The sequence below is a fragment of the Anabrus simplex genome, chromosome 8 (genome assembly GCF_040414725.1).
Source record: "Anabrus simplex isolate iqAnaSimp1 chromosome 8, ASM4041472v1, whole genome shotgun sequence".
NCBI lineage: Eukaryota > Metazoa > Arthropoda > Insecta > Orthoptera > Tettigoniidae > Anabrus > Anabrus simplex.
Genome location: NC_090272.1, coordinates 183,457,854 through 183,484,354, shown reverse-complemented (window position 1 = coordinate 183,484,354; position 26,501 = coordinate 183,457,854). Strand labels below are relative to the sequence as shown.

The 26,501-nt window shown below is 38.5% G+C and overlaps 1 protein-coding gene across 1 annotated transcript in view; it reads right to left on the bottom strand.

Moving 5' to 3' along the window:
- Window positions 1–26,501, bottom strand: part of Ak2 (Adenylate kinase 2) — a 102,577-nt gene that overhangs the window by 42,282 nt on the left and 33,794 nt on the right. The window contains exon 2 of the mRNA XM_067152560.2: window positions 15,565–15,682. Coding sequence (XP_067008661.1) covers window positions 15,565–15,682 — 118 coding nt within the window. The remainder of the gene's footprint in view (window positions 1–15,564; window positions 15,683–26,501) is intronic.

Genomic DNA, 26,501 nt, shown 5'->3' with positions numbered 1-26,501 from the left:
AACATGTGAAAAGTGAAGTGACAGAGATGGTATTGTGAATGATCTATTTGTACTAAGAGAGGCGTCAACCAAACGCACAATATGATATGGTTGTCATTATCATATATGAAATAATTTATCAAATATCATTTTTGAGTTTTTACACATTCCATGTCACTACCCAATGTAAATACAGCCCTCATTGCAATATACTGCCTGCAGAAAGAGGTACAAATGTTTATGGCCATTTTTACAGGTCGAGGATAGGCATAAAAAGCTCAGAATATGACCATATAAGTTATACTACTCTAACAAGATGTTGCCAAATGGACTAACCATACTCTTCCAAGGCATTAAAGATGAAGAAAGTTTGTGGGGTTCAAAATACACTCACGTTCATAAAAACAGAACACCTTGAAAGACGAGACAGGAAGTGCATATTCACAGGATATGTTCATTAGGATGTTCTGCAGAAACGATTAGCATTTCAGTCACCTAGGTTCAGCATGTGCCCTATTGCCTAATTGGCACTGATAACTTGTTCCATGCACGATGGTATTGACGCGTGTAAGGCGCAAATGGCTTCCTGGGATACAGCCATCCATGCTGCATTCACCTGGTTCCACAGTTCATCCTTGGTGGTTGGCACAGCGCCTCAACCACCGTTTCACCATATCCCACACATTTTCAATTGGCGACAAGTCCAGTAATCGGACAGGCCAGGACAACAGTCTGACATCCTGTGAAAACAAGAAGGCACGTGTTCGTGCAGCAACATGTGGTAGCGCATTGTCCTGCTGAAATAGGGTGTCTCGGGTGTTGTGCAGAAACGGTATGGCTACGGGTCACAGGATGTCATTCACGTAGGTCAAACTGGTCACAGTGCCCTAGACACGCACCAATTGTGAATTGTGGTTGTACCCAATAGCACCCCGCATCATAAGGCCTTGAGATGGCACTGTATGTCTTGTGCGAATGAAGTCAATGTGCTGAATTTCCCCACGTCTGTAGCGAACCAAAATGCGGCTATCATTTTCAAACAAACAGGACCTGGATTCGTCCAAAAACACTATCTGCTGCCATTTCTGTCCCCAGTGACGTCGTTCCACACACCATTGCAATCTAGCATGCTCATGCACATTAGTCGAAGGTAGGCGGAGATGTGGACGACACACCGGCAATCCAGACCGTAATAAACGGCGAGGGACTGTCACTCCTGATAGTGTTATTATTTATAAGTTTCATATTCCGCATTGATTGGATTCAATGTAATAGACAAGAAAAATGTTCCACCGATCAATACATTTATTGTGAATGAATTATTGCACTAGTACCGGTTTCGACCTATCTTGGCCATCATCAGCTAGCACACAAATTTACAGTCATAGGACAAAATTACAAAGATGTTACGTAAGAGCATCCGGATGTCTGATAAAAAATGGAAGTAAAATATATTGCAGTATGTTGCGTTAAAATATCTCTGATTAAAAGTGGTGATGGTTAGGATAAACTAAAACCTATTGATTGAGCATGGACATGAGTACATAAACACATTAAAATATATATGTCACATTATAAGACACTAAAAAATATAGCACATTAAACACATTAAAACACGGTATATTTAAAAAACGTCTATTAAAATTTGAGTTCATGTTGCGTTGCATTCATTCTTCAATCCTCTTGTAGTTCTTGTGTTGATTAAGTTGAATATCGAGAATGTTCTATGGCTGATATACTTTGCATTGGTATGTTATAAGAACTCTTGTCAGTAAAATTTGAAAATTGAGTACTGTGCAATTCAACTGTTGATGTAGTCAGGTAAGATTTATATATACAGCAAGATAGGGTTTAATTTTAGAGCAGTTGGTGGTGACACTTCTCTCGTCTATGCACGTTATATGGTTGTTATCTGTAAAGAAAAGCTAATATGAGTATAGCGTATGTATGAAGGAATGCCTGGATGTATGTGTGAAATGAAAAAGTACTTACTGTTGTTGCTGTGGAGGTTGTGTACCGATATGTTTGGAGATTTGTTGTGTTCTGCTGCGAGTACGTCTGGGGCTCATGTGAGCTGTGTGGAGGGATGTTGGTGGAGGGGATGGAGGAGTGGCTATTGTGAAGGTAGGGGCGGGGTTAGGTTTGTGATTCGTCGGTTTGTTATGACGTGTTTTTACTAATTTGAGATAGTCATTTTTTATTGCAGGAATGACTTTGTCAAAAATGATACTGGTTTTCTCTGTAATGTCGTTAATGTTATGATTGGGGTTAGCGTATTGATCCAAAGAAATATAGAAATCTTCGGTTATGTTGAGCAGGGGGCCCTTAGAGTTTATGTTTAATATCATCATGTCATTATTGATGTCTGTGAAGTTGTGCTTAGATTCTTCTACATGTTGGCCTATTGATGAGAAATGGTTGTGCTTTACTGCATTTATATGTTCATTATAACGGACGGTGAAGTTTCTACCTGTACGTCCAATGTAGCTTGTGTCACAGTTGTTACATTTGATGCGGTAGACACCTGATTGGTTGTATTTATTATTATTATCGACTGTTTTGGTGTTGTGTATAGTGTTGGTGCTGTTGTTTGTGGTTTTGAATGCTATTTTCAGGTTGTGCTTCTTAAAGATATTAGTTATAGTATATATATTGGTGTTGTTGAAGGTAAATAGGACATAATCTTTTTTCGGTTTGGCTGTTTTGATTAATTTAGTTTCAGGTTGGGATTTTATTTTGTGGATGATTTTGTTGACCATTTCTTTGCTGTATCCATTGTATTTGGCTATGTCGTGGATTAATTTTAGTTCATTATTTCGATCTTCTATTGTCATTGGGATATTGAAAGCTCTATGTATCATACTATAATAGGCTGCTCTTTTATGTGTGTTAGGATGAACAGAGTCATTATTTATGGTATTTAAAGTGTGTGTGGGTTTCCTATAGATCTTGTGAGATACTATACTAGACAAACTTAACAATTTAGACCCCCAAATTAAATTCACTAAAGAAACAGAAAATAACCGTACCTTAAATTACTTGGACTTAACAATAACCAGACATGACACTCACTTATCTTACAAGATCTATAGGAAACCCATACACACTTTAAATACCATAAAAATGACTCCGTTCTTCCTAACACACATAAAAGAGCAGCCTATTATAGTATGATACATAGAGCTTTCAATATCCCAATGACAATAGAAGATCGAAATAATGAATTAAAATTAATCCACGACATAGCCAAATACAATGAATACAGCAAAGAAATGGTCAACAAAATCATCCACAAAATAAAATCCCAACCTAAAACTAAATTAATCAAAACAGCCAAACCGAAAAAAGATTATGTCCTATTTACCTTCAACAACACCAATATATATACTATAATATCTTTAAGAAGCACAACCTGAAAATAGCATTTAAAACCACACACAACAGCACCAACACTATACACAACACCAAAACAGTCAATAATAATAATAAATACAACCAATCAGGTGTCTACCGCATCAAATGTAACAACTGTGACACAAGCTACATTGGACGTACAGGTAGAAACTTCACCGTCCGTTATAATGAACATATAAATGCAGTAAAGCACAAACCATTTCTCATCAATAGGCCAACATGTAGAAGAATCTAAGCACAACTTCACAGACATCAATAATGACATGATGATATTAAACATAAACTCTAAGGGCCCCCTGCTCAACATAACCGAAGATTTCTATATTTCTTTGGATCAATACGCTAACCCCAATCATAACATTAACGACATTACAGAGAAAACCAGTATCATTTTTGACAAAGTCATTCCTGCAATAAAAAATGACTATCTCAAATTAGTAAAAACACGTCATAACAAACCGACGAATCACAAACCTAACCCCGCCCCTACCTTCACAATAGCCACTCCTCCATCCCCTCCACCAACATCCCTCCACACAGCTCACATGAGCCCCAGACGTACTCGCAGCAGAACACAACAAATCTCCAAACATATCGGTACACAACCTCCACAGCAACAACAGTAAGTACTTTTTTCATTTCACACATACATCCAGGCATTCCTTCATACATACGCTATACTCATATTAGCTTTTCTTTACAGATAACAACCATATAACGTGCATAGACGAGAGAAGTGTCACCACCAACTGCTCTAAAATTAAACCCTATCTTGCTGTATATACATTGACTGACAGAGCAAATGCAACACCAAGGAGCAGTGGTTCGAAAGGGATGAAAGTTGGGGAAAAAACAGAGACGGCACGGACGAATAATTGATGTTTATTTCAAACCGATATGCAGGTTACACAATGCGCACGGCATCGACTCAGTAGGATGTAGGACCACCGCGAGCGGCGATGCACGCAGAAACACGTCGAGGTACAGAGTCAATAAGAGTGCGGATGGTGTCCTGAGGGATGGTTCTCCATTCTCTGTCAACCATTTGCCACAGTTGGTCGTCCGTACGAGGCTGGGGCAGAGTTTGCAAACGGCGTCCAATGAGATCCCACACGTGTTCGATTGGTGAGAGATCCGGAGAGTACGCTGGCCACGGAAGCATCTGTACACCTCATAGAGCCTGTTGGGAGATGCGAGCAGTGTGTGGGCGGGCATTATCCTGCTGAAACAGAGCATTGGGCAGCCCCTGAAGGTACGGGAGTGCCACCGGCCGCAGCACATGCTGCACGTAGCGGTGGGCATTTAACGTGCCTTGAATGCGCACTAGAGGTGACGTGGAATCATACGCAATAGCGCCCCAAACCATGATGCCGCGTTGTCTAGCGGTAGGGCGCTCCACAGTTACGGCCGGATTTGACCTTTCTCCACGCCGACGCCACACGCGTCTGCGGTGACTATCACTGACAGAACAGAAGCGTGACTCATCGGAGAACACGACGTTCCGCCATTCCCTCATCCAAGTCGCTCTAGCCCGGCACCATGCCAGGCGTGCACGTCTATGCCGTGGAGTCAATGGTAGTCTTCTGAGCGGACGCCGGGAGTGCAGGCCTCCTTCAACCAATCGACGGGAAATTGTTCTGGTCGATATTGGAACAGCCAGGGTGTCTTGCACATGCTGAAGAATGGCGGTTGACGTGGCGTGCGGGGCTGCCACCGCTTGGCGGCGGATGCGCCGATCCTCGCGTGCTGACGTCACTCGGGCTGCGCCTGGACCCCTCGCACGTGCCACATGTCCCTGCGCCAACCATCTTCGCCACAGGCGCTGCACCGTGGATACATCCCTATGGGTATCGGCTGCGATTTGACGAAGCGACCAACCTGCCCTTCTCAGCCCAATCACCATACCCCTCGTAAAGTCGTCTGTCTGCTGGAAATGCCTCCGTTGACGGCGGCCTGGCATTCTTAGCTATACACGTGTCCTGTGGCACACGACAACACGTTCTACAATGACTGTCGGCTGAGAAATCACGGTACGAAGTGGGCCATTCGCCAACGCCGTGTCCCATTTATCGTTCGCTACGTGCACAGCACAGCGGCGCATTTCACATCATGAGCATACCTCAGTGACGTCAGTCTACCCTGCAATTGGCATAAAGTTCTGACCACTCCTTCTTGGTGTTGCATTTGCTCTGTCAGTCAGTGTATAAATCTTACCTGACTACATCAACAGTTGAATTGCACAGTACTCAATTTTCAAATTTTACTGACAAGAGTTCTTATATGTTAAAAATTAAATAACTGGAAAGGAGGTTCAACCTATTCAATACTCAAAAGAAAGAAACGTAGCAATCACATTTCTATTTGAATGGGACCGGTTTCGACCTTAGTCTAGGTCATCATCAGCCATAAAAAACATGTAAAATGTTTAAGAATGTTGTAGGTCAGTTTTTCACTCTGTTAGGCACAAAGACACGACATCACATTATGTTCTGCACAAAGTCACAACATTAACAATCAACTTGCGAAGATCAAAAAGGCTTGAATTCGCAGACGAACAGATCTGTAGAAGAAAGCCGCCAGCTCCCGGTGACTACGCGACACACTCAAGGTCACGCGCTGCGGCCAAACACCAAAGTAGAGTGGGGAACGTTTCGAAGGTCCAGAACCTGTCACGGCTGCGGGAAGCCAAGTACGTATATAAAAATATACGATGCCAATTAGTATAACCGAATGAGCACCCGTACTCCAGCTAAGATCTTGGTAAACAGTTGACTTGAAAAAACAATTGTAGAGAAAAGAAAAAAATGTAGTAAAAAGCGCAATATCGGAAAACAAATGAAAACTTATATGCACAGTGCGCTATTTAAAAAAAAAAAAAAAAAAAAAAAATTTTAGGTTATGATTGAAGTAGTCGAAGTTGGCGCAAGACAAAAATTTTTGAAAGAGGAGAATAAATTAAACGAGGAAGAGTGATAGTGAAATAAGAGAAAGAATAAAAGAAATTGAGGTTAGATGGTAACGAGGAAAGATAAGATAGGGAAATGAAGGAGGGGTAGTTTAAGGTGGGTTAGGAGGGTGGGTTATCGGAGGTAGAAAATGTGGGTGGGAACTATGTAAGACATGGAAAATAGAATTGGGGTTTTGGAATTTGGAATTTTTGAGAAGAAGAATTAGGAAGTCAAAAAGGATATTGGGTTTTTCAGAAATGTCGTTTAAATTGAAATTAGGGTTGAAGTACTGGTCAAGGTGGATAAAGCAATTTTCAGTAATGTTTAAGAGGGGGCCTTTGTTAATGATTTTAAGTATGTTTATGTCATTGTCAATACTGGTGAAACTATGTTTGGAGTCTTGTATGTGCTGTCCTATGGCAGAGAATCTGTTGTATTTAATGGCGTTGACATGTTCAGAGTACCTGATATTGAAGTTGCGGCCAGTTTGTCCGACGTAGGAGGAACTGCAGTTGTTGCATTTAAATCTGTATACACCAGAATTAGAAAAGGCATTAGACTTATTTAGAGATTTAGAGTTGTGTAAGATATCAAGACTTCTATTGTTAGTTCTAAAAGAAATTTTCATATTATGTTTTTTAAAGATATTAGTTATTTTATAAGCATCCTGAGTAAAAGTGAAGGTGGAAAAAGCAGTTGGTTTTATTGTGTCTTTAGATAAAGTGGTTTTTGGACGGTGTTTGAATTTGTTGATGATGCGGTTAATGAAGGAGTTGTTAAAGCCATTAAATTTAGCAATGTTGCGGATGGTGTTTAATTCATTATTTAAATCTTTTTTGGACATAGGGGTGTTGAAGGCACGAAAAATTAAGCTGTTATAAGTAGCACGTTTATGAGCTTGGGGGTGCGAAGAATCTTGTCTTATTGTAGTTGCTGTTTGGGTTGGTTTTCTGAAAATTTTGTAAGATAAAGAAGAAGGATGTCTAGTAATAGTTAGGTCTAGAAAATTAAGAGTTTGGTTGTGTTCTGATTCGAGGGTGAATTTAATGTTAGAGTCTAAGTTGTTGAGATGAAGAAGTGTAGAGGCTGCGTTCTTATAACATACCAATACAAAGTATATCAGCCATAGAACATTCTCGATATTCAACTTAATCAACACAAGAACTACAAGAGGATTGAAGAATGAATGCAAAGCAACATGAACTCAAATTTTAATAGACGTTTTTAAAATATACCATGTTTTAATGTGTTTAATGTGCTATATTTTTTAGTGTCTTATAATGTGACATATATATTTTAATGTGTTTATGTACTCATGTCCATGCTCAATCAATAGGTTTTAGTTTATCCTAACCATCACCACTTTTAATCAGAGATATTTTAACGCAACATACTGCAATATATTTTACTTCCATTTTTTATCAGGCATCCGGATGCTCTTACATAACATCTTTGTAATTTTGTCCTATGACTGTAAATTTGTGTGCTAGCTGATGATGGCCAAGATAGGTCGAAACCGGTACTAGTACAATAATTCATTCCCAATAAATGTATTGATCAGTGGAATATTTTTCTTGTCTATTACATACTCCTGATAGTGTACGATCTGCTACACTATTCCACTGTTGCGCCAGAGCCAAGGAGGACACAGATCTGTCCTGCAATGTCATTCAGATGAGGTGTTGATCTTCTTGGGGGGGGGGGGTTGCTCTGGGTGGTGCGACCAGACCCATCTAGTCGGGTTCTACGGCCTTCTGTGAACCGTTCTGTACACACCCGATGCACTACCGACACACTTCATCTCACACAAGCAGCAGTTTCCCAGATGGATGCATCACGTTCGCTCACGCCAATAATGCGCCCTCTTCCAAACTCACTCATTTGACGACAGTACTTTTACTTACTGATGGTACGGTTCTCGCATAGATCAGCGAGGCATCCTGCACGTCTCCTCAAGTCAAACTGATCCATTACCTTCGGTTTATAACGACAACGAGAGTCGCAGGCACATTTTATCAGTCGTGCTGAGATATCGATGTGGACCTTGAACCTGAGGTTCGACATTGTTCAAATGCTAATCATTTCTTCCGAACATACTAATGCACATGTGCTGTGATATAAACTTCCTACCTCTAGTCTTTCAAGGTGTTCTGGGTTTTTTGTTGTTGTTGCTATTTTGCTTTACGTCGCACTGACACAGAGAGGTATTACAGTATGGTGATGATGGGAGAGGAAAGGCCTAGGAATGGGAAGGAAGCAGCCATGGTCTTAATTAAGGTACAGCCCCAGCATTTGCCTGGTGTGAAAATGGGAAACCATGGAAAACCATCTTCAGGGCTGCCGACAGTGGGGTTCGAACCCACTATCTCCCAGATGCAAGCTCACAGCTGCGCGTTCCTAACCGCACGGCCAACTCACCTGGTGTTCTCGGTTTTTTTTTTGAAAATTTTTTATGAAGTAGGTTGTAGCAGTAGATTGTAGTCTACTATTCATTAAGATGATAACGATAAGCTGAAATCTCTATTTAAAAGATTCCTGATTATATGGACTGATCCCTTAACTTCTAAAACACTTAAGTTCATAACAATGCATTTTGTAAATTTTGTAAATCCTAACCACTGAACATCACAGTCAGGGTCGACAGGAAGGATAGAATAGTGCTAACAGGCAATTTGAATGCGATAGTTTGAAATGGAACTGAAAGATATGAGAAGGTGAAGGGTAAATGTGGGGATGATATGGAAGCTAATAGGAGTAGGAAGCATTTACTGGACTTCTGTGCTAGTATGTGATTAGCAGTTATGAATACATTCTTCAAGCATAAATCTATTCACTGTTACCCATGGGAGAGTAAGGGCACTCGATTCACAACAGATTATATCACAACAAACTTTGAATTTAGAAAAACTCTTAGAAATTTGCAGGTATTTCAGGGATTTTTTGATGAAATGATCACTATCTGATCTGTAGTGAACTAAGTAGGATACAGAAAGTGAAATCTGCAGACAAATAAGGTTAAAACAATCTCCAGGACAGGGAAATTAGACAGAAATATATGGATTTGATTAGCGTAAAGTTCCAACAAACAGTAAGCAGGTTTAGTATGTAGATGCTGTTACCACTGTACTAGAAGTAACATCACAAACACAGTTAAAAGGGGAAGGTAAGAGCAAACTACACAACATCAGGAATCACTACACTCTCAGAAAAACATTAGCTGGCATTACGCGGGTCTCCAACAAAAACATGTACGTAAATATCAGTAGGGCCAACTAGTGGACAACAAACCGGGAAGATGAAAAAGGCTGGGAACCTACCAAAGGCACGGACATGGCTTAGATTGCGGATCCCGAAATAAATCGCCGTGATCCTTAGATTTGAAAAGTATTATTTACAAAATAATTTTACAAATACATTCCAAATACAATTCCAAGTTACGAACTATAAGTTCAGTGATATACATAGCTTAGAGGTTCTTTGATAATACTTTCGTAGCAGTGTAAATTCAAATTTCAAATCAACTATACATTTAGTTATCAATGCAGTTGTACAATGCAATTTACAGTGAAGGGAACAGGTTCTCCAAAATCTAGCGTACCTCAAGTGATACAGAACTACCAGAGGCAAACCCCAAGGGAAATAATATTAAACTACAATCTACATATTTTAGTGAAACAAGAAATGGGAATGCCTCGGAAACGAACAGGTAAGCCCAGCTGAAAAACTAAGGCGTCATAAGTAACTAATCTGGCGAATCTAGGCGAGGTTAGGGCAGACTCCTGTATGAAAAGCAAATCGGAACATTTCAGCAGGAATGGAATTCAAGAGTGCTTACCCAGAGGAGTGCCATCCCGAAAACCGGGCGACGTCAACCAAATAGGCTGCTCACAGACAGACAGATAGACCAAGACCGACAGAATTCAGAATACCGAATTAATTTGAACACTGCCTCTCTCTATATATATAGGAAACTCCGGCCTTGGAGCAGCCAATCAGCGTGCACGAGTTCCCTATCGCCACCTAGACTCACCAATCACAACCCTACTTTCGGTCGCGAACTTTGACTAACATTCTAGAATACGCCTGATCGCGAATGTCGTATTTCCAGAACAGTCAGAAATATTTTCTAGAATACATTACCCACAAAACAACACACCCTGTTCCATAATTCATGTAACTTTCTGGATCCTTCCAGGAAATAAAGAACAGAATTCTACCATTTACAAATGCACATGTGACCAATCTTACACAGTACAGGTTAGGTCATTACGTTATATCATGCTTTACAAATAACAGTACAGGTTAGGTCATAATAAATAAAATATCATATTGTACTTCACAAATAAAGTCTTTATAAAAAACCACTTTCCACTTGCACTACATAGTTTACTTGTGACAGATGCTGTAGTAGAAACAGTAAGAGACTGCCTGGGAACAAATATGTTAAAGATGGGGGGGGGAAATAAGTGAACAGCTCAATGGAATGAAAAAGAGAAGACAGCTTTTAAACATAAAAGGAAGGTGTATGAGAAATGGCTCCAAACAAGGAGTGATGCAGACTGGGGGATTGTGGAATTAAGGGTACATTATTAAAAAGCAATCAAAAGGCATTTATGTTGATAGTTGAGCTGCAGCGAGAATTGATGCTGGAATGAGTTCTTGGTTCCAGGTCTTTATAGGGGTTAGACAAGGCTGTAATCTTTCACCTTTGTTCTTCATAGTTTACATGGATCATCTACTGAAAGGTATAAATTAGCAGGTAGGGATTAAGTTAGGCAGAAATATAGTACACAGTTTGGCCTATGCCGCCAACTTGGTCTTAATGGCAGACTGTACTGAAAACCTGCTATTAAATATCTTGGAACTTGAAAATAGGTTGAATGAGTATGATATGAAAATGAGCCTTTCCAAGACTACGGAAATGTTAGCAGGGGAAGAATCTATGAGAACCAAATGCCACTCAGAATACTAAACTGGAACATACAAATCATTTTGAGGCTTTATGATGTGTATTCTCCCAGGATGGTAGCACTGTATAAGTGAGATTAAATCAAGGCACACTTTCAATCAACAGCATTCTGTAAGAAATAAGTCAGCTCATGTACGAAACTATCAGTACACCAGTCTGTTTTCAGAACAACTTCGCAGTAGGGGAGTGAAAGCTGGGTGAACTTAGGATATCTTATTCGTAAGTAATAACAGATATGAAAGTACAGTAGAACCTCAGTTATCTGAAATACTTAGCAGAAACGATCAGGATTTGTATTAATACAAATTAAAGAAACATAATTTGTTATGTTATTCTGTATGTAAGTTGCGTTTCAAGCAAACATGATCCCTTTGTATGAAATAGAACACGAGAGAGGAAAGGAAAGATCTCACCCTACCAACAACCCTTGTGACAAAGGAAAAGTCAGAAGCAGTTAAGAGAATTTAAAATGGCGAGATTTCACAGATTTTAGTGTTGGTATCTCCCCATTTTCTGAATGAGTGAAAATTAACAATAAGTCTGAAGAGTTTGCATAAAAATGCCTAATAAGGAAACAATGAAGACATGCTCCATTGCAGACAGTGGAGAGGATAGTTGTTGACAAACCTAAAGATACCTACTTTAAGAGCGCTACCAAAAATTTGTAAGCAAGACATTCCTATTAGACCAATAGTTGATTTTAGAAATAGTCCGGTATATAAGACAGCTAAGTTTATACAAAGATTTTTTTAAAGAACACTACATTTAACAGCCAGACGCACCTGAATAGTACTGCTGACTTTTGTAACAGAATCAAAAACGTTGAGCTAACAGAGAACTATATGATGAATAGTTTGGATATCAAAGATATGTACTCCAACATTCCTATCGTAGATACTATAAAAATAGTTAGAAAGAACCTAATGCAGCACTGCAAGTTGAGTAAGGTGGACGTGGGCAAAAGAGCTTGCATTTGAATGGAAAAAGAGGAAAGAAAGATCCTGAGATACATTTGGGGGTACCAAAAATCAGAGTGAAATATGGGTGCATAGATCAAGGCAGGAACTAAGAACCAATTTCAAGCCTATTACAGTAGAGAAGGTTGTTTCATGGGACATTTGATGAGGATGGATGACAACAGGTTGTCAAAACTTGTATCAATATCTGTCAATATGGAGAAGTATTCCTTCTCTTAAGGATACAATAGTAATTGATATAACAAGTAGCTAAAAAGGTGCATTGTTTTACAAATGGGAAGTTTGATGTACGAACTGCAGGTGAATACTTTAAACCGTAAAGGCAAAGAACAGTACTTGTTACTCATGAGTTATGTACATTATTTCATTCATCACCAATAGAATTTTTGCCAAAAAATATTTTAAAAATTGGACAAGTTTCCAGAAGGTGGTAGTTCTAAGTTTTAGTGGTTTCCAAGGTCATTATGTTATCAAAAAATTGATCAGCATCTCAATATAGATGGATCAAATATTTCCAGCACAAGTCGAATTTCATATTCCAGGAAATAATGTAAAGAATATTTCTAAAAGTACTATTAATTTTCATTAACACTATAATTTGCCAGCACCATGGTCTAGGGTTAACAAATCTGCCTCCTACCCACAAGCCCTGGGTTTGATTCCTAGCTAGGTCAGGGATTTTTACCTGAATCTGAGGGTTTGTTCAAGGTCCACTCAGCCTACATGAGAAGAACTGAGGAACTACCTGGTGGCAACATAAACACCAGATTCTAGAAAACCAAGAATAAAGGCCAAGAGTCTTCTCGTAATCTTAACACATTCACTCCTGCAGACGCCTTAAGGCGTTTAAAAGCTGCCTATGTGGGGGACCGTATCCGAGTTAAGGCGTTTAAAGCCGCGCAATGTAAAAGTCATTTGAATTTAGCGCAAAATTCGCACGAAGTCGTAGTTCGTGGTGAAAAGCCTAGATGGCATATAAATGACCAGTCCCTCGCCCTGACTACCTGACCAGAGAGTACATTCCAATGCTTTCTTTCTTTTTTTCTTTGAGTAAACACAGACCCAAGCCAGTCATGATATTCTTGTGCGGGTTTGTAGTGAAGTTAGTTTTTGTGTCGTGACAAGATGATGAGTTACAAAGACAGTATTCGAAGTGAGGAAATTGAAGGCATACTACTGAACGATGATTCCGGTGATGAAGTCATCCCTGATTTCAGTGATAGCGATAGCAATTCCGATGATGACATACCAGACTATGGGCAAAGTGAAATTCAGCACATTCAAATAACCGATACACATCCGTCTTATCACCCGCCTCCAATCAATTTCAATGGCCGGGTAGGATTAAATGTTGAGATCGAAGATAGCAACGAAATTATGTCTTTTGTCAATTTATTTGTAAATGATGATTTCCTTGAATATATATGCGATCAGACAAACCTTTACGCGGAACAAGTTATTAGTGCAGCGCCGCGTCCTTTCACTAAACATTCTTCATTTCAGACGTGGAAACCGGTCGACGTAAATGAGATCAAAAAGTTTTTAGGACTAATGTTTGTAACGGGAATAATTCAAAATCCAGATTTGAAAATGCACTGGACAGAGGATACTATTTTCGGGTTGCCGATTTTTTCGAAAACAATGGCATGAACCCGGTTCGAAAACATTTTGTTGTTCTTGCACTTTAGCGACAGCAGTCATTATGAGGGGATCCTGATAGGCTATACAAAATTAGGCCGATTCTCGAAAGGCTGTTTTCAGTTGTGTACACTCCGGATTGGAAAATCGCCCGTGATGAAGGGATGTTAGCTTGGAGGGGCCGTTTGAGTTTCCGAGTTTATAATCCAGGAAAAATAACCAAGTGTGGAATTTTAGTAAGAATGGTGTGTGAATCCCCTGCAGGGTACATATGCAAGTTGAAGATATATGATGCAAGTGGCATGAACATCCGAGACACTATATTTGACTTGTTAGATCCCTACCTTGGCCAGGGGTATACAGTGTACATGGAGAATTTTTACAATAGTGTAGGCTTAGCCAAGGAACTGCGTGAACGAGAAACGACTGTATGTGGGACTAAGGCAGAATAGGGGACTTTCTAAGGAATTCAGTGAAAGGCAGACGAAGTTGAAAACAGGGGAAATTACTTTCGATAGGGACAATGAAGTATTGCTACGTTCATGGAAGGACAAAAAAGTAATAACCATGGTTTCAACAATACATTCTGCAGAAATGGCTGAAGTTCCGAACAGGTTTGGGAAAATAAAAATGAAACCTGTAAGCATCATTGAATATAATCAGTTTATGCACGGAGTGGATACAGCCGACCAGTATTTAGCAATGTATCTGTTCATGCGAAAAACAGTGAAGTAGTCGAAAAAAAATGTTTTCTACATTTTGCAGTGTACATTTTTTAATGCATTCCGGCTTTTCCAAAAATCGAATCCGAACTCAAAAATAACTTTTTTGACATTAATGCAGACTATACGTAGAAACTTCTTACAAGACAGTGAACATGAAGAACTATCAGAAGCCGCGAATATTTCTGTGTCACCGGTCCCATCTCAGTCTTCAGTAGGCTCGTCAGCATCTATGCGGAGTCCAACGGTGCAGCCTCCTAAGCGAACTCCGGCTAATGATCCACCATTTCGACTTGATGGGAAAATAAAGGAGCATGTACTTCATAAATTCCCAGGCATGAAATCAGACAATTTCCCAACTAGATGGTGCAGAGTGTGCACGAAAAGCAACATCCGGCACAAAACCAGGTGGTTCTGTGTGAAGTGTGGTGTGCCTCTCCATCCAGGAAAATGTCAAACCCGGTACCACAGTATCAAGCACTACTAGTTATCATCCTAAAGGTATGTTGAAAATTTCAATATTGTACTTAACGATAGTTTTCTTACAGTAACATTTAATGTAACAAAAAGGCTGGGCTGGAGGTTTAAGCCACCCGCTGATGAGCCGGTAGTGAACGTGTTAATCTGCAAGCATTTGTGCTGAATAGCAGTCTCTTGTTAGGCCAAGACTCATCAGGGCTACAATGCCATGGTTTCCTTATAGTGAAATTTCACTGAAACATTGTACTGGTTTCTAAGAATTTGTTGTCCATGGGTTTCTTTTCATAATATATTACAGTTCTATAAAATGACATTTTGATTCTAAGCAAGTGAGAGTAAAATTATACTTTATGTAATGGCGATGAAAAAAAAAAAGACTTTTATTGAAAAAGTGGGAGATTTACAGATAAATATAATTCGTTCTAATATAGGCATACCTGCATCCATAGTCTTCTTAAGTGTATGTCCTAACTCTGACCCAGAAGCTATCTCAGCACGCAACATATCACCTGTTGATAAATGGCAAACGCAGAACTTTTTTTTAAGAAGTGGTGCCTGAAACATAAATGATAGGCAAAGATGTTACCAGATACGTATTCAAAATATCAAAATAACAGACTTTAAAACAATAAATTATAAGATGTTGATGATGATTATGATGATGAACATAGTATGACCTCAGATCTTCATGCTGAATTTTAGAGACCCACATATCAATTGCCACTGAAACATAGCAATGAATTTTTTCTATGGTTCAGTCATTTTTATCAGGTAGATATCCTAATAAATATGACTGAATGCGAAGTGTTTTGCAGTTTCATAAAATTACTAGTCAAACCTGCCCATACCAGAACTGCATATGACCATAAATTCTTTCTGTTGTGACAGGTTTCCATTTAGAAATGATTTTAGACATAGAATTGAAATAAATGCATAATTACATACCCCATAAATGTGTGAAGCAGAATACAGGTGATAAATCTATTGAAGTTGGTGTATTGCATGAACATGAACACTTATTTATTTACGTCCATAAAACACTTTTATTCACTGGCAACAACTGCTACCACTGGTGGCTCTCACAGAACGTCACCCAGCAGGCATTGTTCAGGTATATACTGCAAATGTTGCACTTCATAATTTCGTTAAGAACTGAATTTAATTTGATAATTTACATGCCTCTGAGGCTGAAAAGCCCCTTTATGTAGCATCTTCATATAATAATATACAGGTTTATGAATACACTAACTACATCTTTATAATAATAAAAATATTTCTACCGGAGGTACGCCTGCTCCGTACATTTAAAACTAGTGCCTCGGATAAGCCCATCTGCAACATGAACTTTGAAACTACTAGTACAAAAAGTTTGGATATTTCTCAACAGATGTCGCTACTATAAACTTATGTCCTGCCCTCTGGGGTGAAGATGAACTATTAATTTCTAAAGTAATTTTGTGTGTTAAGGTTTCCTAAACTGGAATGTTTGTTGTTTATGTTCAAAAGTTATCAACACTTCCGTCTCTTCCCGCCAACTTATGTCGTTGGCCAATCAGAAATTTTGTACATTTATTTATTCACCAATGACAAAATTTTTATATTTATTTGATTACCAATGAGAATTGGGGGTGTGTCAGGGCCTTGGCTCAAAGTTTTCTGGAACTTTCCCCTCTGCTGTAAAAGCTGGCACATTTCAAACCAGGTTGTCTTAGTGATCGCTCCAGGCGGGGGCCGCCTCATCCATCTTCGGGAGGTCCACCAGCTCAAGGTAATGGCAGATCCTGTTTAACGTGTGATAGTCTATTACATACTATCTACTTCATTCCGTATCGATATTGTAATCAAGTTAACTAATGAAAAAGGTTCCACCTGATCGATACTTTCCTTCTTTATTATTTAGACTTTGGCTAAATTTTTGTCATTAAAACTTACAGTACATGTTTCAATTGTTTAGCAATCATCATCAGCTGTTTCACATAATGTTTAGGTAAAAAACAGCATAAAGCAATTCCATAATTAAGATTTAAAAGGTCGAGGACGGCAGAGATAGATACAAACTCGTAAACAACGGAACAAGAAAAAATTGGACAGGGTTACAGGTCGCACACCAAACATCCCAACTTAACGATTTCTGAATAGAATTTGTATAACCAAACAATTGGATAGGGGTCGTACTCCAAACTATCCAACTTAACGAAACCTGAATAATTCGAACAACAATAAACATAATCTTCTCCACCGGACAGTAACGAGATACAAACAAGAAAGGTCTAGCAAAAGAAGGAACATTATACAATCAAGACAAGTTTGCAAGAGCATCATGCTAAAAACCGTCGAATTTAATAAATAACCAGTGCAGTGACATAGAATGAAACCAAAGACTTTTTAATTCAAAAAATAGTTTTCTTAATTTGTATAAGTTTTTAATCTTTAACTAACAACTGCCCCCCCCCCTTCCCCACCACCTAATTGTTCCTTACTAACATAATTTTTAATCTTAATTATGGAATTGTTTTATGCTATTTTTTACTTAAACATTATGTGAAACAGCTGATGATGATTGCTAAGCAATCGAAACATGTACTGTAAGTTTTAATGACAAAAATTTAGCCGAAGGCTAAATAATAAAAAAGGAAAGTATCGATCAGGTGGAACCTTTTCCATTAGTTAACTTGATGTGACAGTCTTTCAAAGCTAGCTCGAGGGGAAGGTTTCAAATATTCAGTACTGTAACTTTATTTTCTAAAATGTAAATTTCAAAAAAGTCGAAAGAACTTAACAAAAAACAGGGAATAGAGAGTGAGGTGCCCTCTTGTATTCCCTCTGATCTTGATTTTCAGGTGACTATGATTTTGTAACCTTTAAATCTATCTAGTAATTTCTGTAACTCAAATATTTTTCTCCATCTAGTCACCTCCGTAGTATAGGCTCAGTCCCTCTAACGTCGGGCCATAAGCCTAAATAGGGTTTTAAGCAATTCTGGTAAATTTCAAGGAGTGCAAGAGTTCACCTCCTTACCATTTTAGTTTTCGGCCAGTAACTTTAACCTTTTGTTTTTACCAAAGGCCATGTACAATGGGTACTTGTTACCCTTGTTAAACTCTATTTCATTAATTTCATGTGAATGACATCAGACTGTTGAGCATTTAAGACAATGAGTGAACTGTTTAATTCTGTTAAATGTAGGTTGCACCTTTGATAGGCCTGGAAAACGTAAATTTGTAGAGCAAAAAGGCTCTTACTAGTGGTGTAAAAGAAATTGGGAGATCCGTCTCCTCGACTATTGTGCTCAGGTAAAAATTGTAATTGGGAGCTTCAAGCTCAGCCTGTAAATTTGTTATCCGATTATTCTAGACCTCTCTAAAAGTGTTCTTCAAGCTTACGAGCTAAATTTCTGTAACTGATTGTTAATTACTTGGGAAAGTATTAAGATTTGAAAAGAAGAAGAAAAAAAAGAAGGTGAAGAAAGGAAATAAAACTGCCAATTTTAAAGTTTTAATTCAATCTTTCGATTTTCATATATCCACCCATTCATACCCGCTACTTTCACCTCTGTGATCCACAATATTTACGTAACAATATTAAACATTAAACTTTAAAAAGAATTAAAATACAGAAACCAAATCCAGTAAAACTGAAACATACATTATATAATAAGAAAGAAAATAAGACATTAAGTATGTTTATATTATTTTTGGGCTACAAGAATCTAAAGCAAAAGCAGTGAGAAAAACAATTCTCTAAGAAATATACATATTTCTGAATGTTAGACACAAGAATGCATGATCTCAACCCCTTGCATAGTCCTCCAGGAAGATAGATGTTAAGGACTGCTTTAGTTGAGCACAATAAGTGATATTTGTGAAACGGTGAAGATGAGACACAAAGGTACGTGATGCAGTGCAAACAAACGATTTGTTAAATTTAGTGGTGGGAGGGAGGAAGAAAGGAAGGAAGGGTGTGTACCTTTGGCTAACTGTCCTTCTTGATTTAAATGTCTTATTTGAATACAAGTTTTTGTCCTCGCATGCAGAGTACAGTAATCATTTAGCATGAATATTACAAAATTTTGATTTTAGAGTTGAGCTCAATGTTTTAATCACTTTATCACATTTCAAACTGGTGCATGTATGAAAGCCAGAAAAAATCATTTCAAACCGTTTCCCTGTGCTTATCCAGTCTGCAGTCGGAGTTGTAAGACCCCCTTGAAAGATAGAAATATCCATGTGCCATGACTTGTTTCTGGAGTGTTGCATATTTCAGTTCATGATTCCAGAGATTTATCAACAGCTTGGGAGTTAAATGCAAGATATCTCGCAATGCAGGGTAGCTGGTGAAACAACCTCATTATTACTGTCAATCTCATCTGCTTTTCTCAGTAGTTCCTCTTCACCTTCCTCAATGTCTTTAATCTCAGAACCACCTATGTGCAGATTTCAAAAGGCTTTCTTTGATACAAAGCTCACTGTTATGAATTCACAAGCCATCTTCTGTTTCTTCAATGGGAGTAGCAACCTCCGTTCTAGATACTGTAAACTCAAAATTAATTTTGATCAGCCAAAAGGTTATATTAGAAACTGATAAAAAACACCCATGGAAACGAGATTTAAACATATCAATACTATCTGCAGTAAATACAACCATTTAAAGTAAGCAGGTCAATAGACTTGTGTCTGACAGAAGAAACAGACAACCAGAAGATTCTCGAAACGCTGCAGAATGGTACTCTATCCGATGCTGCAGCAAAACTAGAAAGATGTTATCAAGAAGGCTATACTTCCAATAATTTCCACTGAAAGAACAGAAAAACATTCATTCACATTTGCATGCTTTAGAGCCAGGAAAAATACACTAGAAGCCTTGCACGAGTAAAACTGCAGCAGACAAAATAACTGTTAGAACATTATACAAGATTAAGAAGGGAATATAAAGATACAGTTGCAACAGTAAAAAAAAACACCAGTTCAGAGAAAGACTTATGACTGACAATTGTGCCTCTCACCGCACACACACCTAACACAAATACTTACCGTGGACTGGTCGGAACAGGCTAAAAACAGCCCGGAGCGGGACTAGTACCTCATCAATCAACGATAGGAAGCAGGAAGGTGATAACCATCACGTCCAAATAAAAGAATGGGATCAAAAATATAAATTTATTAACACAAGTAGGAATTCAAATAAAAACGTAAAGTAAACAAAAATTAAGAGGCGATACAGAAAAGAGATTACTTACATATCACAGATGTAAAGGCTTTAAAACGCACTGTTGTTTCTCCCATAATAATTGCCATCTGGTAGATATTAACAAAATTGTAAGGAGACTTTGTGAATTGCAATTACGACTAGAATTAGAACATACCTCTTTCTTGGCGAAGTAATTAATTATTTGGAACAAAGCATCTCTTTCACCAAAGTGAGAAGTTGGATACGTACAATGAAAGCAAACATTTACTTTTTTAAATCACACAAACGGGCATTCGGTAATACCAGACACGAGTTCAAATTGTATCTTATTTTAAAAGATGCGGTTCACAACAATCACCTCTAACGATTCGCATCCCCAGACAATAAAAAAGGAACACTAGGAAGACGGCCTGGCAAGAGACCCAAAAAAGAGCCAATATATGAAAGATGAGACGTTACCATAGTTACAAGATCGTTGAATGTATCCAACAATGAAAAAAGAGCAAATAAACTATCAAACTGGCGTGTAAGCCGAACACAAGCAAATAAAAAGAAAAAATAAGGGTGGTGTTAAATAGACACCTGTGAGATACGGAAAAATAACATACGGTATATTCAAACAAATAGATCCACGCCAACTCACTCTCGCACGGTGTAGAGACCAAATGTGTGCAGGACAAAATGAATATTACTATCAAGACAAGTTATGAGAAAACTCGTACGGCATGATGAATAAGATCACTGGCCCACGAGCTTGATGAAAACTTACCAGATCGTAACCCAAGGATCGCCGCATAATAGATAAGCCCATCTAGTTACGATCATGACCTTTATCCAGTATCCATGCTAGATAACATTCATATCGCCTCTCCTAGGGCGAACATGAATTACAGTATCAGACATTGTTGTCTCTCGCAGAGAGCGGAAGGCAAAGAGTGCCACAAGAGAGAAATGCTTCGTCAGTTACTGATGGCATGGGATGCCATCTGTCAAAGAGAAGCTAAAGATACGTCATATTTGGGAATATTACTAATTGATACGTTCGAGACATTACTGCGAGAGTGACGTCAAATTAGTGCAACACAAGGACAAACTTGGTGTGGCACACAAAGCAAAACAAGACCCAATTTTGAAATTCTTTATCCAAGGCAGCCCAAATTTCCAAGGAACATACCAATGGATGTTCCATGTTTGCGAGACACATCTAACTGCAATTCTCCAGGTGAAAGATACGCACCCAGTTAACTTCCCTGTACCAACAACTGAAGCCATCTGTGACTAAGGGTTTATAACAGGAAGAAATACAAGACACTATTTAAAAACTACAAAACAAGAAAGCTTGTGGACCAGATTACATATACAATGAACATTTGAAAGATTCTTTCCAAGTGTTGCAAAATTCGTTTGCCCTTCTTCTGAACAAGTACTTGCAGGAAGGTAGAATACCTGATAGTTGGACAAAATCAACAATTAAAATGGTGTATAAAGGATTAGGCAACACAGCAGATCCAAATTCTTACCGAGGAATTGCACTAGAGTGTATTCTTTTAAAGGCAATGACTATGTTGGTGTGCAAGTATCTTAAGAAATCCCTTGAAGATAAGCTGCCGGACTCTCAATTTGGTTTCAGATGTGACAGTGTAGACACTTCAAGCAGTCTAATGCCTTTAAGATGATATAGAGGGAGCCTGGTCACAGCCAAGATGGAAACTATATGCAATTTTCATTGATTTTTCTAAGGCTTTTGACACTACTGACAGAGCAATCTGGCTAGGGAAATTGCAGAAGGTTACAGGACCGGGTTTCTATCTTCTTCCACTCATCAAAAACCTGCTCTCCAACAACTGGATTGAAATTAGTGATGGCAGTGTAAAATCAAATCCAATCTCTCAAACTATCGGGGTTCTACAAGGCAACTTTCTTAAGGCTACTGCTTTTCATTATTGCAATAGCAGATGTTACAGAGACTGCAGTCAAGAACTGTCAAATTGCTCATATATCCAATGAAACTTTCCCATTAGAGTCAGATCTACAAGCAGACTTTAACCATGTGATTAAATGGGCAGAAATAACTAAATTATGAATAAATGAAAAAAAAAAAAGACTGTTTCTATGACTTTCAGAAGAGGAGGCAAACCTGGATCCTTTTACTTTGACGACTGGCAATTGAACTCTCCAACACACTTTAGATACTTGGGGGTCATATTCCAGACACATGGAAACTGGTTTTCTTTCCATGTTAAGGCGACCTCAAGTCGTCGCCATCATGCTTAATTTTTTTCCCAGCCCTTTGCAATAAAAGCGCATGGGAGGTCACGTGATATGCTTGTCACCACTCAAGGCTAAACTTGTGTCTACCAAGTGTGCGCGATGTTGGAGCATTTTCTGAAGCAAAGTGAATTAATTATGTGAAGCACGTGTGCATGAAAACTCCAATCGTAATGTGTCTAAGAGCCACATCTTCTGACCAAATTATGTTTAAATCTAGTGAAACCGTCCAAAACTTCCCTATATTCCAGACATTCTTAAACTATTCATCGGAGAGAGAGAGAGAGAGAGAGAGAGAGAGAGAGAGAGAGAGAGAGCCAAGTTTCCCCTGAGATGTGAAATATTTATTCTGGTCTGGCATGAACTTGTCATAATTCTCGTTTGTCAGTTTCAGCTTACACTAAAATCATCTGGAAGAGGAGGACAGACCAAGGATTGAACGACTGTACCAGCCTTAATAATGTCATCTTTAATTCCAAGAGGACCACTTCAATCAGCGTGGGATTTATCGCTAACTGCAAACATTTACACTAAATATGTTAGCGCCGCCCGCATCAAAGGGAAGAACATGAAGGTGCAAGGAACTTAGCAGACCACAAATGGGAATAGGGTTTCATGATTAAATATGAGTGCACTTTTATGAATATTATATGTCCATCTATTTAGAAAATTTAACAATCTTCTTCAGTAGAATTGTTGTTCTATTAGTTATAGTAGTCCTGAAACACTTTCTTACTCCACTCTTACCCAGGTACAGGTAGATTTGAAAGTGAACGTATGTGTATTGGGTTCTATTAGACTAGAAGTATGGTAGTTTGCCTACTGAAATGTTACCATCCCAGTACAATCTCTAAAAGTAAGAGTTTAATAATTACTGATCTCCCGGATAAATTAGAATTTAAAGGATCTTTTATGAATGTCGTGAAACATTGTGGGATAAATTCTAGGACAGAGTAGTTGTGCTTCATTCACTGCATTGTCACACAATATTGCAAATTGTGTCATCTTCTAGTAATGTATATTTCAGACGTCTATGGCAGATCTAAAAATCAAGAATAGTAATAAAAGTGATTGGAGATTGGGTTAAAATGAGACAAAGGTCTAGGAGATGAATGGAAGTAGATTGAAGTAGTGCTCAGCTGTAGAAATATTTACCTGGAAAATGGTACCAGGCGTATGCTTAAGTCTTTTCCAGTTTCAATAAGAGATAGTGCCAGCGAACAGTATGCAGTGTATAAATTTGACACATACATCACTTTGTCTGACATTAACTTACCAACACAAGCTGAGTAGGCCTATGCAAAACACTACCGTCTGTGTTGTATCATTCAGTGATCATGTACATGTTTGTGCCAGAAAAAAACTGTGGCACGCACTGCTTTTCTTATTTTATCAAAAGAAAAAGGCTGTGGAAAGTCATCGCTTGCTTGTAGAAACATATGGTGAACTCGCTCCATCAATTAGAAATTGAGAGACATGGTTTTGACAATTTAAACTTGGTGATTTCAATGTGAAAGACAGAGTGTGCTCTGGTAGACTACAAAAGTGCGAAGAAGAGCAATTGAAGGCGTTACTGGTTGATGACCCAACTTAAATTCAACAGCAATTGGCATAAGCATTAAATGTGTTACAAGAAACAATCAGCAGGCATTTACAAGCAATGGGGAAGATCACTAAACTCGGTAAATGGGTCCCATACGAGTTAAATGAATAGCAAATGAAAAATCGCAAAGTCACTTTTGAAATGCTGCTTCAACGCCACGAAAGAAAATAATTTCTGTACCGAATTGTGACGGGTGACAAAAAAATGGATTTATTTTGAAAACCCAAAGCAGAGAAAATTGTGGCTGTCACCTGGCAAAGCCAGTCCTTCACCACCAAAGCCAAACTGCTTCGGCAAGAAGACCATGCTTTGTGTCTGGTGGGACCAGAGAGGTATTGTATATTAAGAACTCTTGAAACCCGGCAAAACCGTTAATGCACAACGCTATTGTCAACAAAAGATTTCATTTAAATCACCCATTGATAGAAAGATGACCAGTGAGACACATGTGAAAGACACCTTGAAATCGCTTGGATGGGACAGCCTTCCGCACCCGCCGCACGCTCCAACTTGGCGCCATCTGACTGCCACTTTTCCGCATAAATGGGGCATGCGCTCGCAGAGCAACACTTAAGCAAATTTGAGGAAGTTGGATAATGGCTCGACGAATGGTCTGCCCTTAAAGACAAGCCGTTCTTCTGGCATGGTATTCGCAACTTACCTGAAAGATGGGCGAAGTGTGTAGAAGTCAATGGCCAATATTTTGAATAAACAAAAAACAAATTTCCCTTGAAAATTACGTGTTTCCTTTACCACAAAAGCCAGGAACAACTTATGAATACACCTGGCATGCCTGTGGGTAAATTTATAATTTTTGGAAGCATTAGTAATGCGATATGTGTTCCAATCAAAGTGGAGCACACGTTGAAAAGTTTTACGGCAATCGAAGAAGAATAATAAATTTTCTAGACACTCAATGACCACGTGATAAGAGTCGATTTTAACCCAGGTATTGTGCATATTTACAGTTTCTACCCAATCTTCTGATTGATAAAATGATTTTGGAATATATCATCGCTGTAATTGTCCAAGGAAGATTGAATTAAATGATTATTCATGTTTAATCACAAGTCATATGTCAGTTGTTGGAAGTATATAATTTAATACAAGGTCATTAGTCGATGCAATCCAACCTTCATTTCCCCATGAAATTCAGGACTAAAAACAAAGCCTAGGATTTGAATATAACCTTATAAATAAATTTAGAGTATCCTGAGTGCATGGAATGAATGCAGTTGAATTTAGAAGTATTTAAGTGAATTAGTTCAAACTGAATAAGATCAAAAAAGTTTCTAAAAATGAGCAAGTACCAGCAAAAGAAATTGGGATAATTTCTTAGGACAGATCAATTATCCAAGGATAGGAAGTAGGTTCTTCCATTTATTTTTGTGCAGCCACAATCTGTATGGCTAATTTCATTATTTTACTTTTTCTTGCACAATATTCCAGAGTTTAATATAGTGGGGCCGATGACCTTAGATGTTAGGCCCCTTTAAACAACAAGCATCACATCAATTATATAGGACACTATATTAAACTAATGGTACTCCAAGTACCCTCCTGCCGTTGTTCCCACCTGTTTGTACCAGCACTCATTCTTGCTACTTTCATGTCTGTTACTTGTAACTTATGAATAAGATATCCTGAGTCCACCCACCTTTTGCTCCCGTAAAGCAAAGTTGGTCTGAAAACAGACCGATGTAAAGATAGTTTCGTCTGGGAGCTGACTTCCTTCTTACAGAATACTGCTGATCGCAACTGCGAGCTCACTGCATTTACTTTACTACACCTTGATTCAATCTCACTTACTATATTACCATCCTGCGAGAACACACAACCTAAATACTTGAAATTGTCGACCTGTTCTAGCTTTGTATCACCAATTTGACATTCGATTCTGTTGAATTTCTTACCTACTGACATCAATTTAGTCTTCGAGAGGCTAATTTTCATACCATACTCATTGCACCTATTTTCAAGTTCCAAGATATTAGACTGCAGGCTTTCGGCACAGTCTGCCATTAAGACCAAGTCGTCAGCATAGGCCAAACTGCTTACTATATTTCCACCTAACTGAATCCCTCCCTGCAATTTTATACCTTTCAGCACATGATCCATGTAAACTACAAACAGCAAAGGTGAAAGATTACAGCCTTGTCTAACTCCTGTAAGTACCCTGAACCAAGAACTCATTCTACCATCAATTCTCACTGAAGCCCAATTGTCAACATAAATGCCTTTGATTGATTTTAATAATCTATCTTTAATTCCATAGTCCCCCAGTATGGCGAACATCTTTTCCCTCGGTACCCTGTC